Source organism: Oncorhynchus mykiss, chromosome 3, assembly GCF_057628025.1.
Source record: "Oncorhynchus mykiss isolate SJ-2025 chromosome 3, ASM5762802v1, whole genome shotgun sequence".
Taxonomy (NCBI): Eukaryota; Metazoa; Chordata; class Actinopteri; order Salmoniformes; family Salmonidae; genus Oncorhynchus; species Oncorhynchus mykiss.
This window is the reverse complement of record NC_143024.1, coordinates 40720131-40733376: the sequence shown is the minus strand read 5'-3', so window position 1 is coordinate 40733376 and position 13246 is coordinate 40720131. Positions and strand designations below refer to the sequence as shown.

The window sequence follows — 13246 nt, the reverse complement described above, 5'->3', positions numbered from 1 at the left end:
GCCTTATGGCAAGGTGTTCAGTTATGCTGCAAATGGCATTGTTCATCACCAAACTGTTCCTGGATGGTTGGGAGAAGATGCTCTTGGAGGATGTGTTGGTACCATTCTTTATTCATGGCTGTGTTCTTAGGCAAAAATTGTGAGTGAGCCCACTCTCTTGGCTGAGAAGCAACCCCACACATGACTGGTCTCAGGATACTTTACTGTTGGCATGACACAGGATGGTAGCGCTCACCTTGTCTTCTCCGGACAAGCTATTTTCCGGATGCCCCGAAGAATCGGAAAGGGGATTCGTCAGAGAAAATGACTTTACCCCAGTCCTCAGCAGTCCAATCCCTGTACCTTTTACGGAATATCAGTCTGTCCCTGATGTTTTTCCTGGAGAGAAGTGGCTTCTTTGCTGTCCTTCTTGACACCAGGCCATCCTCCAAAAGTATTCGCCTCACTGTGCGTGCAGATGCACTCACACCTGCCTGCTGCCATTCCTGCAAGCTGAATCAATTTTAGGAGATGTTCCTGGGGCTTGCTGGACTTTCTTGGGCGCCCTGAAGCCTTCTTCACAACAATTGAACCGCTTTCCCTGAAGTTCTTGATGATCCGATAAATGGTTGTTTTTAGGTGAAATCTTACTGGCAGAAATATCCTTGCCTGTGAAGCCCTTTTTGTTCAAAGCAATGATGACGGCACGTGTTTCCTTGCAGGTAACCATGGTTGACAGAGGAAGAACAATGATTCCAAGCACCAGCCTCCTTTTGAAGCTTCCAGTCTGTTATTCGACTCAATGAGCATGACAGAGTGATCTTCAGCCTTGTCCTCATCAACACTCACACCTGTGTTAACGAGAGAATCACTGACATGATGTCAGCTGGTCCAGGGCTGAAATGCAGTGGAAATGTTTTTGGGGGATTCAGATCATTTGCATGGCAAAAAGGGACTTTGCAATCTGGAGTATATGCAAATTGCCATCATACAAACTGAGGCAGCAGACTTTATGAAAATTAATATTTGTGTCATTCTCAAAACGTTTGGCCACGACTGTACATAAACGTGCAACACTGTTAAAGACGTCCTAACAGCGATTTTGAACTTTTACAGTTGAAGAGCGATATCCCAACCGTAAATACAGTGAAGTACACACACTGAAGGCAAAATATATATATATTTTTACACAACCGCAAACTTCAAGGAGAAGAGCATTCAATGAGTTGGTGTGATGGGAATCTGTGATGTCAACAGTCACCTGAGGAATAATAGAGGAGCAATAGAGAGCAAAAGGGGAAAGGCCCACCACCTCACTTGTGCCAAGTCATGAAAATCAGGTGCTAAATGAGGTGAAAAGGAAACTGGAGTGCCAACCGTGTTTGAGAGTGTAGTTTCAGTGAATTTATGTTTAAAAAAAATAGAGAGAATTTTTTTAATTTCACATTTATTTAACCAGGTAAGGGAGTTGAGAACAAGTTCTAATTTACAGCTGGCCAAGATAAGGTAAGGCAGTGCGACAAAAACAACAACACAGTTTCACATGGGATAAACAAATGCACAGTCAGTAACACAATAGAAAAATCTATGCACAGTGCGTGCAAATGTAGTGTGAAATGTAGAGGTGAAATAATTACAATATAGCTTTAACACTGGAGTAATAGATGTGCAGATGATGATGTGCAAGTAGGGATATAGGGGTGCAAAAGAGCAAAAAATATATCTAAATAAATAAATAACAATATGGGGTTGAGGTACAGTAGTTGGGTGTGCTATTTACAGATGGGCTATGTACAGGTGCAGTGATCGGTAAGCTTCTCTGACAGCTGATGCATAAAGTTAGAGAGGAAGATTTACGTCTCCAGCTTCAGTGATTTTTGCAATTTGTTCCATTCATTGGCAGCAGAGAACTGGAAGGAAAGCCGGCCAAAGGAGGTGTTGGCTTAGGGGATGACCAGTGAAATATACCTGCTGGAGCGCGTGCTACTGATAGAGATAAGGCTGGGTTTTACCTAGCAAAGACTCATAGATGACCTGGATCCAGTGGGTTTGGCAATGAATATTTAGCGTGGGCCAGCCAACGAGAGCATACAGGTCACAGTGGTGGGTAGAATATGGGGCTTTGGTGAGAAAACAGATTACACTGTGATAGACTACATCCAATTTGCTGAGTAGAGTGTTGGAGGCTATTTTGTAAATGACATCGCCGAAGTCAAGGATCGGTAGGATAGTCAGTTTTACGAGGGTATGTTTGGCAGCATGAGTGAAGGAGGCTTTGTTGCGAAATAGGAATACGATTCTAGATTTAATTTTGGATTGGAGATGCTTAATGTGAGTCTGGAAGGAGAGTTTACAGTCTAACCAGAAACCTAGGTATTTGTAGTTGTCCACATATTCTAGAGGTGGCGTAGAGGTGGATCAGAGAATCACCAGCAGCAAGAGCGAAATCATTGATATATACAGAGAAAAGAGTCGACCCGAGAATTAAACACTGTGGTACTACCATAGAGACTGCCAGAGGTCAGGACAACAGGCCCTCCAATTTGACACATTGAACTCTGAGAAGTAGTTGGTGAACCAGGTGAGGCAGTCATTTGAGAAACCAAGGCTATTGAGTCTGCCGATAAGAATGCGGTGATTGACAGTCGAAAGCCTTGGTCAGGTTGATGACGACGGCTGCACAGTACTGTCTTTTATCGATGGCGGTTATGATATTGTTTAGGACCTTGAGCGTGGCTGAGGTGCACCCATGACCAGCTCGGGAAACCAGATTGCATAGTGGAGAAGTACGGTGGGATTCAAAATGGGCGGTGGTCTGTTTGTTAACTTGTCTTTCGAAGATTTTAGAAATGCAGGTCAGGATGGATATAGGTCTATAACAGTTTAGGTCTAGATTGTCTCCCCCTTTGAAGGGGGATGACCGCGGCAGCTTTCCAATCTTTGGGAATCTCAGACGATACGAAAGAGAGGTTGAACAAGCTAGTAATAGGGGTTGCAACCATTTTGGCGGATAATTTTAGAAAGAGAGTCTCCAGGTTGTCTAGCCCTGCTGCTTTGTATTGATCCAGATTTTGCAGCTCTTTCAGAACATCAGCTGTCTGGATTTGGGTGAAGGAGAAGCGGGGGGGACTTGGGCAGGCTTCTGCAGGGGGTGCAGAGCTGTTGGCCGGGGTAGCAGTAGCCAGGTGGAAAGCATGGCTAGCATGGCCATTTGACCGTGATGAGGGGTGATTGTTTGAAGACCGCTAGCAGTGGCTTACTGCCTACTAGCTAGTTAACTGGCTAGCTGCTGATGGGGGTTCCGGTTCTAAAATATAAAATTAGCAGATCCGTACCACATTGGGTGAGGTGGGTTGCAAGAAAGTATATTCAGTCCTTAGATGGAAAGAGTGATTAAAATATATACAAAATATATACGAAAAAAACGAGGAAGACAAAACACAAGACAAGAGAAAACACACATCCGACTGCTACGCCATCTTGGAATAAGGATGAAGCTTATCTGCATTTCCTGCAGTGCAGTAAAATTCTCAACAACAGAAGAGTGATCAAATTAAGATCCTACATCTGTAAATCAAAGCATTCACCACTTCTCTTCCCTATACACAGAATACAGTACTGACAGTCAGTATAACGACTTATAAATCTCTGCTCTTGTGTCTATGTGTATAGTGCATGTACTGTGTGGTCTATGCTCTGGCTCTTACAACCTCACCTTTCCAGTACAGTATAGACAGGTGTCAATAATGTAAATGTTAGATTTTCAACTCCTTATTGAATAAAGATATGAAAAATAAGCAACACAGAAGTAAATTTAACAGATGTTAAATTAACCAAAGTTCTTTTTAATTTACATCTGAAAAACATTGTCTACAGGAACCATTTAAAAAAGTTATTGCCCCAACCACATAGAATTGAACATGAAAGTGTCAACCACAACATTTATCATGTACATTAAAGAGTAGTGCCTCCCACAGCAAGACAAACAAATCCAAATAGTGCAACAGTCTACTTTTTCTAGAATTTTTTATAAACTATATTTTATTGAACAGCACAATTTTTTGGGGATCAAATTCAAATACCTTAGAAGTTGTTTTATTTTATATTCAACCAAAGTTTACTGTGTTGCACCCCACACATACTATTCAGCAATCAAAACTTAACAGACGTTGTACAAGGGGGAAAAGTCCCCATTCAATGAGAAAACCTATCACATCAAAGCATTGAGTGTGCCATGATCTAATCAATGCCGTGATATAATCAATCACCATTTTTTTCTTCATATACAAAGGAAGCATTAATTGCTACAAATAATTATAAATTGAGCCATTAATAAGTAGTACACACCCCCAACCCAAGTTAACAGTTTTGAAATGTACAAGATATAACAATCCAATAGAGGATTCTCAACAAACTAGACAAGATTAACACCCAGGTAGCCCATTGTGACTTTGCAGACAGGGTATGCCATTTTATTTAACAGTCTCTGTTTCCCAGTGGTGTAAAGTATTTAAATACTTTAAAGTACTACCTAAGTAGTTTTTTGGGGGGAGTATCTGTACTTTACTTTAATGTTTATAATTTTGACTTCACTATATTCCTAAAGAAAATAATGGACTTTTCACTCTGCACATTTTCCCTGAAACTCAAAAGTACTCTTTACATTTCGAATGCTTAGCCGGGGCAGTAAAATTCACGCACTTATCTAGAGACCGCCCCTGGTCAACCCTACTGCCTCTGATCTGGCGGACTCATAGAACACGTGCTTTGTTTGTTAATTATGCCTGAGTGTTGGAGTGTGCCCCTGGCTATCCATAAATTTAAAAAACAAAAAAAGGGTGCTGTCTGGTTTGATAAATATAAGGAATTTTAAATTATTTATCCTTTTACTTTTGATACTTAAGTATATATATTTTTTTAATTAACTTTTGTTACTTAAGTATATTTAAAATCAAATACTTTTAGACTTTTACTCAAGTAGAATTTTACTGGGTGACTTTCAACTTTTACTTGAGTCATTTTCTTTTAAGGGATGACGATTGGGTCATTTTTCCACCACTGCTGTTTGCTCTTCTAGGGGACTGTGAGCATCTTGTTTCACTCCACAGTGCAGGTCTGTAGAATATAACCTTTGACCCAATTTGGTCCCATTGTCAGAGGGGTCACTTGCAAGATGCTGGACTAGCAAGACCACTATAAACCATACGGTCTAAACCATATAGACCATTAGACACTGGCCCAGTTGTCATGTAAAAAGGGGATTCGATTGCCTCTAGCTGTACTTTAGCCTGGTAGAATCCAGAAACATGCTGCAAAGTTGCATGTTACGTAGTTGAATGTTATGTATTTGAATCAGCAGGTTACGTATTTGAATCCGTAGGTTACATTGTTGAATCCTAAAACTTGCTAAAGTCAACAGTATACTTACTGTATTTTCTGCAGTTGATGGCTAAACTGGTCTAAAAAGATATCTACTGTGTAATAGTGTACGATTTATCACTACCGTATAATAAATAAATAAAATGTTTATCTTCTAGTATAGTATTCATCCATTTGGCCTCAAATGTCATTTCATTATATAAATATGTGTCCTACATATTTTATTAAGTCTAAGGCACAAAAAGATCCTCCTGTCATGCTCTGTAAAAATGTGACTTTTTTGCGTCAAGATATAAAAATGTTTTTAAAAATGTTATGCAATGTTGCATCAGCCCTGTACTAAGAGGCATAACACCCCACAATGTACTGTTCATCACGCTAACCTATCAAGCGCAGAGGTTGGTTACGTAGATTTCCTATTCCAACACAGCAGTTCACTGTCTAACAGTGTTTCTACTATAAGCAGATAAAACACAAGTTAGCTATACCCTGACAAAGGTATAACATAATGATAAGTAAAGATATTGTGTCAAAGTTAGACCTGATTGATTCCTAATGTGTGTATTTGTGCATGGGCAAAGCTCTCCCATGTCCAACCATTGTGATGGATATAGGCTGTGAGCAGGGTCTTTTCTAATTGGACAAGTCCAGGTAGTTTCTTATTGGACAGTGTTTGTTATTGGACAAGTCCAGGTAGTCCTTTCCTCCCGTTTCAGTCCGTTTTCATCCATTTCAACACGACCCAGATGACTTGAGACAGTAGAACATTTCCACTGTGCTGGTACAATGTTTCTCTCTCCCTGAGCTCCCTCACTGCTCAGTGTTTTCCATGTCTTCAGACTTCTCCTGGTCTTTGTGGTCCTGCTCTGTGTCCTCCTCCTGGGGCTCGCCCTCCTCCTTCCCCCCGTTGACCTGGAACTTGTCATGTGTCCACTTGGGGCTGCTGTTGTTGTTGGCGTGGTTGTTGGGTAAGCCAACGCTGGCCTTCCGGATAATGAAACGGCCCCTGCTGCCACGCAGGAAGTTCCCCCGTCCTCCACGTCCTCGGTTGTCCACCCACTTCCTCTCGCCCTCCCTGTCATCATGCTGAAGGAGAAATGGAAAGACAGGAAAAGAGAGAAACAGTTCATATCTTGAAGTGAGTTTGAAGGTAATACCATTGTTAGCAAGTTCAAAGGAGTTGCGAATTTGGTGAATTCACCGATTTGACTTGAGGAATGAATTCATTTGAGGATGGAATGTTATATATAGGCAAGAGGAAACAAAGATATAATTTATAATGGCATGGGTACAAACCTACCAAGTAGTATTTTCGGCTCTTGGGGGTGTACTCTGGGTCCCAGTCCTCATTCTTAGGGTGAACTGGTATGCAAATGTTAGCGGTATTACTGTTGGAATTGTTTCCCTGGTCATTTTCCCTGTTCCAGCCCCTTCCTCTTATTCTAAATTGCTGCAATATGAGTCAGACACAGAGAACCCAGATCATAAAAACAAGAAGACAATAATTATTGCACAAATTAAAATAACTATCCTTGAGTTTGAGTTTTCCGGTAGAAATCTGTCCAAGTGCAACGTCAAAGAAGAAAACAAACGTGCCATCATAACATATTTTTCTATTTTAAATGTTTTGTTTCAGGTTAGTTGTGGTTGTACTTTGTCTTGTTCTCTTGACGCTTATTTTCTTTATTAGACCCTTTACTTTTAAAAATTAATATGAGCGCACGTCCATGAGCAGACTTACAAAGCCTCCGCGTCCTCGTCCCCTCTCCGTGGGACCGACATAGTCCCCCCGAGGCCCCAGCCTGGCCTTGTTAAAGCCTTCGTCTTTGGGCTCAGGCTCCTCGTGGGGATAGTCTCCTCCCCTGTGAGATTCGGCAGAAGAAGAGGAAGAGGAGGAGCGAGATGGCTTCTTCTTGTTTTTCCTGGAGGAAGAGGTGAAGGTTGAGGGACCAAAACCCCCTTTAAAAGTCAGTTTATTGTTATTGACATTTGGCTCCATTGCTTGTCTTGTACAACCCTGGCTAGTTTTAGATATGAACAGGACTTGTAAAGTAAACGTAGTAAATAGAATGTAGTAAAGTCAAGTAATTGTGATGCTTGTGATAGAGCAGTGGTTCTAAAAAAACTCCCCTCAGGGACCCTCAGACCTTTCACAATTTTGCTGTAGCTCTGAACTGGCTCACCTGATTCACCTCGTCAAAGGCCTGATGATTAGTTGACAAGTTGAATCAGGTGTGCTAGCTATGCAATAAATCAAATACGTGGAACAGCTGGGGGCCCCGGGGAGAAGTTTGAGAACCACTGTTATAGAGCGTGAGTTGGTTGAACATACTTGGACTTCTTGTGGTGCTTGGAGGATTTCTCAGCGGACCTCTCCCTGCTAGCCTCTGGGGAGTCTCCTGAATCTCTCCCCCTATCCTGTTTATAATCACTCTCCCGGGTGGAATATTTTTTACGGCGCTCAATATCCAGACGAAGGTCCATTGAGTCACCCTTCATTTTTTTACCTTCGTCCTGTGCAGGTAAAAAGAAAAAGAACACAAGGATGTGGACATGCTATGGGTTAGCGTGGAGAAGTGATGTCAGTCTGCAGTCAGTCTTGTTTGCACACTGCATGCGAGGGGCCGGGAGAACTGTTACAAGACCATAAATAACCAACAAATTCTGGGAACTGCCCGTTTAACGGCTGCTGCGTTACAGTTGACCAGCATAAGTGAAAACAGACCATTCTGGAACTACACTGAACAAAAATATAAACGCAAAATTTAAAGTGTTGGTCCCATGTTTCATGAGCTGAAATAAAATATCCCAGAAATATTGCATATGCACAAAAATGTATTTCTCTCAAATATTGTGCACGCATTTGTTTACATCCATGTTAGTGAGCATTTCTCCATTGCTGAGATACTCCATCCACCTCACAGGTGTGGCATATCAAGAAGCTGATTAAACAGCATGATCATTACACAGGTGCACCTTGTGCTTGTGCTGGGGACAATAAAAGGCCACTCTAAAATGTCACACAACACAATACCACAGATGTCTCAAGTTTTGAAGGAGCGTGCCATTGGCAGGCTATTGCCAGAGAGTTCATTTCTCTACCATAAGCCACAACGTCGTTTTAGAGAATTTGGCAGTACATCCGACCGGCCTCACAACCGCAGACCACGTGTAACCACGCCAGCCCAGGACCTCCACATCCGGCTTCTTCACCTGTGAGACCAGCCTCCTGGACAGCTGATGAAACTGTTGGTTTGCACAACCAAATAATTTCTGTACAAACTGTCAGAAACCATCTCAGGGACGCTCATCTGCGTGCTCGTTGTCCTCACCAGGTACTTGACCTGACTGCAGTTCGGCGTCGTAACTGACTTCAGTGGGCAAATGCTCATCTTCGATGGCCACTGGCACGTTGGAGAATTGTGCTCATCGCGGAATAATCCCGGTTTCTACTGTACCGGGCAGATGGCAGACGGCATGAATGGCGTCATGTGGACGAGTGGTTTCCTGATGTCAATGTTGTGAACAGAGTGCCCCATGGTGACGGTGGGGTTATGGTATGGGCAGGCATAAGCTATGGACAAAGAACACAACTGCATTTTATTGATGGCAAATTGAATGCACAGAGATACCTTGACGAGATCCTGAGGCTCATTGTCGTACAATTCATCCGCCACCATCACCTCATTTTTACCATATTAATGCACAGCCCCCTGTCGCAAGCATCTGTTCACAATTCTTGGAAGCTGAAAATGTCTTCCCTGGAAACCCATTCATAAAGCTCATGACAAAACAGCTATTGTGCTGACATTGCTTACAGAAGCAGTTTGGAACTCGGGAGTGAGTGTTGCAACCGAGGACATAGTTTTGACGGGCAGCTTCAGCACTCGGTGGTCCCGTTCTGTGAGCTTGTGTGGCCTACCACTTCGCAGCTGAGCCGTTGTTGCTAATAGATGTTTCCATTTCACAATAACAGTACTTACAGTTGACCGGGGCAGCTCTAGCAGGGCAGAAATTTGACAAACACTTTTTGGAAAGGTGGCATCCTATGACGGCGCCATGTTGAAAGTCACTGAGCTCTTCAGTAAGGCCATTATATTGCCAATGTTTGTCTATGTTGATTGCATGGCTGTGTGCTTGATTTTATATACCTGTTAGCAACTGGTGTGGCTGAAATAGCATAATCAACTAATCTGAAGGGGTGTCCACATACTTTTGTATATACAGCACTGGAAAAAATTGAGATACCACTGGTTTTACTATTTATGGGTATGTTTTTAGGGAAAAAAAAAAAAAAAATGTTTTATTCTATTAACTACTGACAACATTTCTCTTAAATTCCAAATAAAAAAATATTGTCATTTAGAGCATTTATTTCCAGTAAATGACAACTGGTCAAAATAACAAAAAAAATGCCGTGTTGTCAGACCTCGAATAATGCAAAGAAAATAAGTTCATATTCATTGTTAAACAACACAATACTAATGTTTTAACTTAGGAAGAGTTCAGAAATCTATATTTGGTGGAATATCTCTGAGTTTTAATCACAGCTTTCATGCGTCTTGGCCTGCTCTCCACCAGTCTTTCACATTGATGTTGGGTGACTTTATGCCACTCCTGGCGCAAAAATTCAAGCAGCTCGGCTTTGTTTGATGGCTTGTGACCATCCATCTTCCTCTTGATCACATTCCAGAGGTTTTCAATGGGGTTCAGGTCTGGAGATTGGGCTGGCCATGACAGGGTCTTGATCTGGTGGTCCTCCATCCACACCTTGATTGACCTGGCTGTGTGGCATGGAGCATTGTCCTGCTGGAAAAAACAATCCTCAGAGGGAACATTGTCAGAGCAGAAGGAAGTTTTCTTCCAGGACAACCTTGTATGTGGCTTGATTCATGCGTCCTTCACAAAGACAAATCTGCCCGATTCCAGCCTAGCTGAAGCACCCGCAGATCATCATCAATCTTCCACCAAATTTCATAGTGGGTGCGAGACACTGTAGCTTGTAGGCCTCTCCAGGTCTCACACCCACTGTGAAATTTGGTGGAGGATCGGTGATGATCTGGGGGTGCTTCAGCAAGGCTGGAATCAGGCAGATTTGTCTTTGTGATGGACCCTGTCAGGGCCAGTCCAATCTCCAGACCTGAACCCCATTGAAAACCTCTGGAAAGTGATCAAGAGGAAAATGGATGGTCACAAGCCATAAAACAAAGCTGAGCTGCTTGCATTTTTGTGCCAGGAGAGGCATAAAAAGTCACCCACATTCCAGAGGTTTTCAATGGGGTTCAGGTCTGGAGATTGGGCTGGCGATGACAAATCTTGAGAGGACTACAAGCCACAGTGTCTCGCATCCACTGTGAAATTTGGTGGAGGATCCGTGATGATTTTCTGAACTCTTCCTAAGTTAAAACATTAGTATTGTGTTGTTTAAAAATGAATATGAACTTATTTTCTTTGCATTATCCGAGGTCTGACAACACGGCATCTTGTCATTTTCTGCAAATAAATGCTCTAAATTTCAATGTTTTTATTTGGAATTTGAGATAAATGTTATCAGTAGTTAATAGAATAAAACAAAAATGTTAATTTTACCCAAACACATACCTATAAATAGTCAAACCTGAGAAACTGATAATATTGCAGTGGTCTTTAAAAATATTTTTTTTCCAGAGATGTATAGTGTATCTGTGAACAACAGATGCATATCTGTATTCCCAGTCATGTGAAATTCATAGATTTTAGTCTCTGAAACATTCATTTCAATTGACTGACTTCCTCATATTAACTGTAACTCAGTAAAATCTTCTAAATTGTTGCATGTTGCATTTATATTTTTGTTCAGTGTACTTTCCCAGGTTTGCACAACACAATGTTGAACCTCTGCGATACAACCGGACATAATGAGGTTACAAACTCCTGAAGGTTGAGTTCATTGACTTTCACGCTGTTTCATTCCCCTAAAGTGTTTCCGTTTTGAAGAAAGTTCAACTTAACCATACCGCAAAATGGTCTCATTCCGATTTCATCAAACGACCGAAGTAATAAGTAGGCCTAGACTAGAGACTGTATAAGCACTCTATACGTACAACAGGTTTTGCTTTTGACTATATTTCCCCTTATTTGTTGAAGAATAATACTTACTATGACATTTGTTTAGAGTCCTTTGAATGGCTTGGACACAGGATTCAATTGGCCGTTTCCATTTCTGACCCCTCATGTTTTTCGACTCAATGGTCTCATGGGGGCTTGTACCCACAGTATCACCAAATCATCATACGTGGAGGGGGAGTATATAACACACAACAAATTCAATGTGCCTCGTTTTGCATTTGCTTTGAGACGTTATGCATCTCCCTTCAAAGACAAGCACAGGCTTAGACGGAGAACGCAGTCTAAAGGGGGATGGCTGGCTCGCTCACTTGCTGTTGTTTTGTCAGTTTTCCCAAAATACTTCATATTTCAAAAATGTTCAGTCACCTTGTAACTGCCATCCCCGGAGCTTTTCATCCCCTCAAACAGGTGAGAGTGTTTCTTAAAAGCACTGGGAGAAACATCAATTCTCCTGCAAGAGAGAAATACACACGGTCTTAACTTTTCCACAGCTCTGGTTGCAAACATAACACGAGGAAGGGATTACTCTAAAACATTTTAGGTCAGTGCTGTTAAGATGAGGACTGAAATGACTGCAATGAATTACTCTTAGTTCCAAGTCTGTGCTGCTCAGGCGAGGACTGAAATGACTGCAATGAATTATTCTTATTTTCAGTGATGATCAGATGAGGACCAAAATGAATAAGTCTACGAGCGATGTACATATGTAACTCCAGGATGTCACATAGCAAACAAGACCACCATTGAACCTGCACTGAATGACAAAAGGTAAGATAAATACCTGTGCAAGCTTTGATAAAACTAGAGGTGATGCCACAGCACACTGAAAGGTGAGATGGTCACTCAGAAGGAGACTCTACCTGTGTATCTCTGGGCTCTTTCTTGGCTTCATCATTTCTTTTTGTGCAGCTCTTCTTTGGTACATGGCAAATCGCTCATTTAGAGTAATTCCGTTGGATGGAAAGTGCTGTGCTGTAATCAACAGGAACCAGAACTTGTGTTAAACAACAAATATGACCGTACGTTCGGTGCCAATGCACTTTCCCATTACTTTAAATTCAGAAGTTACATACAGTATTAGCTTGTGACCATAAAAACTACATTTTCAGCTACTGCATTAACGATTATATATATATATATATATATATATATATATTTAAATGTGATTTTATTAGCCATGTAGGATCACAAAAGGTATAATAACTATGCAAATGTGTCATAGCAATGAAAACCATTTTTGGAAAGGTTCTCGAAACCAAATGAAATTACATAACATTTGTGCCTGAAAAACGACTCCATGTTTTTTCGGTGTACAGCAATATTTTTCCATAATCATTCCCACACAGGATTGCATTGCACGGCTAGATTCACAAGCACTTGGCAACCTTTTTCAGTTTGAAATATCAACTGATATACTGTATAGGCTATATAAACCTTTTGATATCGCAATTGCACCTAAACTTGCACCTGTGTAAATGCACAGCTAGCAGAGAGACTGGTCAGTTGCAAAGGAGCAGAGGTGAGAGAGGTCAGTCACCTTTAATGTAGTGGACAATGGTGACAATGTGCTGTGCAAACAGCTCTGAGGGACTCCTTTGTAACTGTGTGGCCTGAATGTGCTGGAAGATAGAGCGAAACTCCTGCTCCTTTTTAGTAGGATGCACAAGATCCCGTGATAACCTTCGCTCACCAACCATAACACCAGAGGAACTGGGGAAGAGACAAAACAACAACAAAAACATTTCACTTGATGTTTCACCTTTGCCCTTTTTGGCAAAAA

The 13246-nt window shown here is 41.6% G+C and overlaps 1 protein-coding gene across 9 annotated transcripts in view; it reads right to left on the bottom strand.

Moving 5' to 3' along the window:
• Positions 1 to 3803: 3803 nt before the first annotated feature.
• The window catches only part of thrap3a (thyroid hormone receptor associated protein 3a), a 30189-nt gene continuing 20746 nt past the window's right edge, over positions 3804 to 13246 (bottom strand). For 4 of the 9 annotated variants that reach the window (XM_021595459.3, XM_021595463.3, XM_021595470.3 and 1 more), the window contains 7 exons: positions 13004 to 13176; positions 12327 to 12438; positions 11833 to 11917; positions 7691 to 7872; positions 7100 to 7280; positions 6659 to 6808; positions 3804 to 6444 (listed from right to left, as the gene is read on the bottom strand). In XM_021595459.3, the coding sequence (XP_021451134.2) occupies positions 6169 to 6444; positions 6659 to 6808; positions 7100 to 7280; positions 7691 to 7872; positions 11833 to 11917; positions 12327 to 12438; positions 13004 to 13176 (1159 nt within the window). In that variant the 3' untranslated portion in view covers positions 3804 to 6168. Of the gene's footprint in view, positions 6445 to 6654; positions 6809 to 7099; positions 7281 to 7690; positions 7873 to 8746; positions 8933 to 11496; positions 11710 to 11832; positions 11918 to 12326; positions 12439 to 13003; positions 13177 to 13246 lie in introns of those variants that run through there. The other 5 variants (XR_016494621.1, XR_016494623.1, XM_021595475.3 and 2 more) reach the window with 3 other exon arrangements.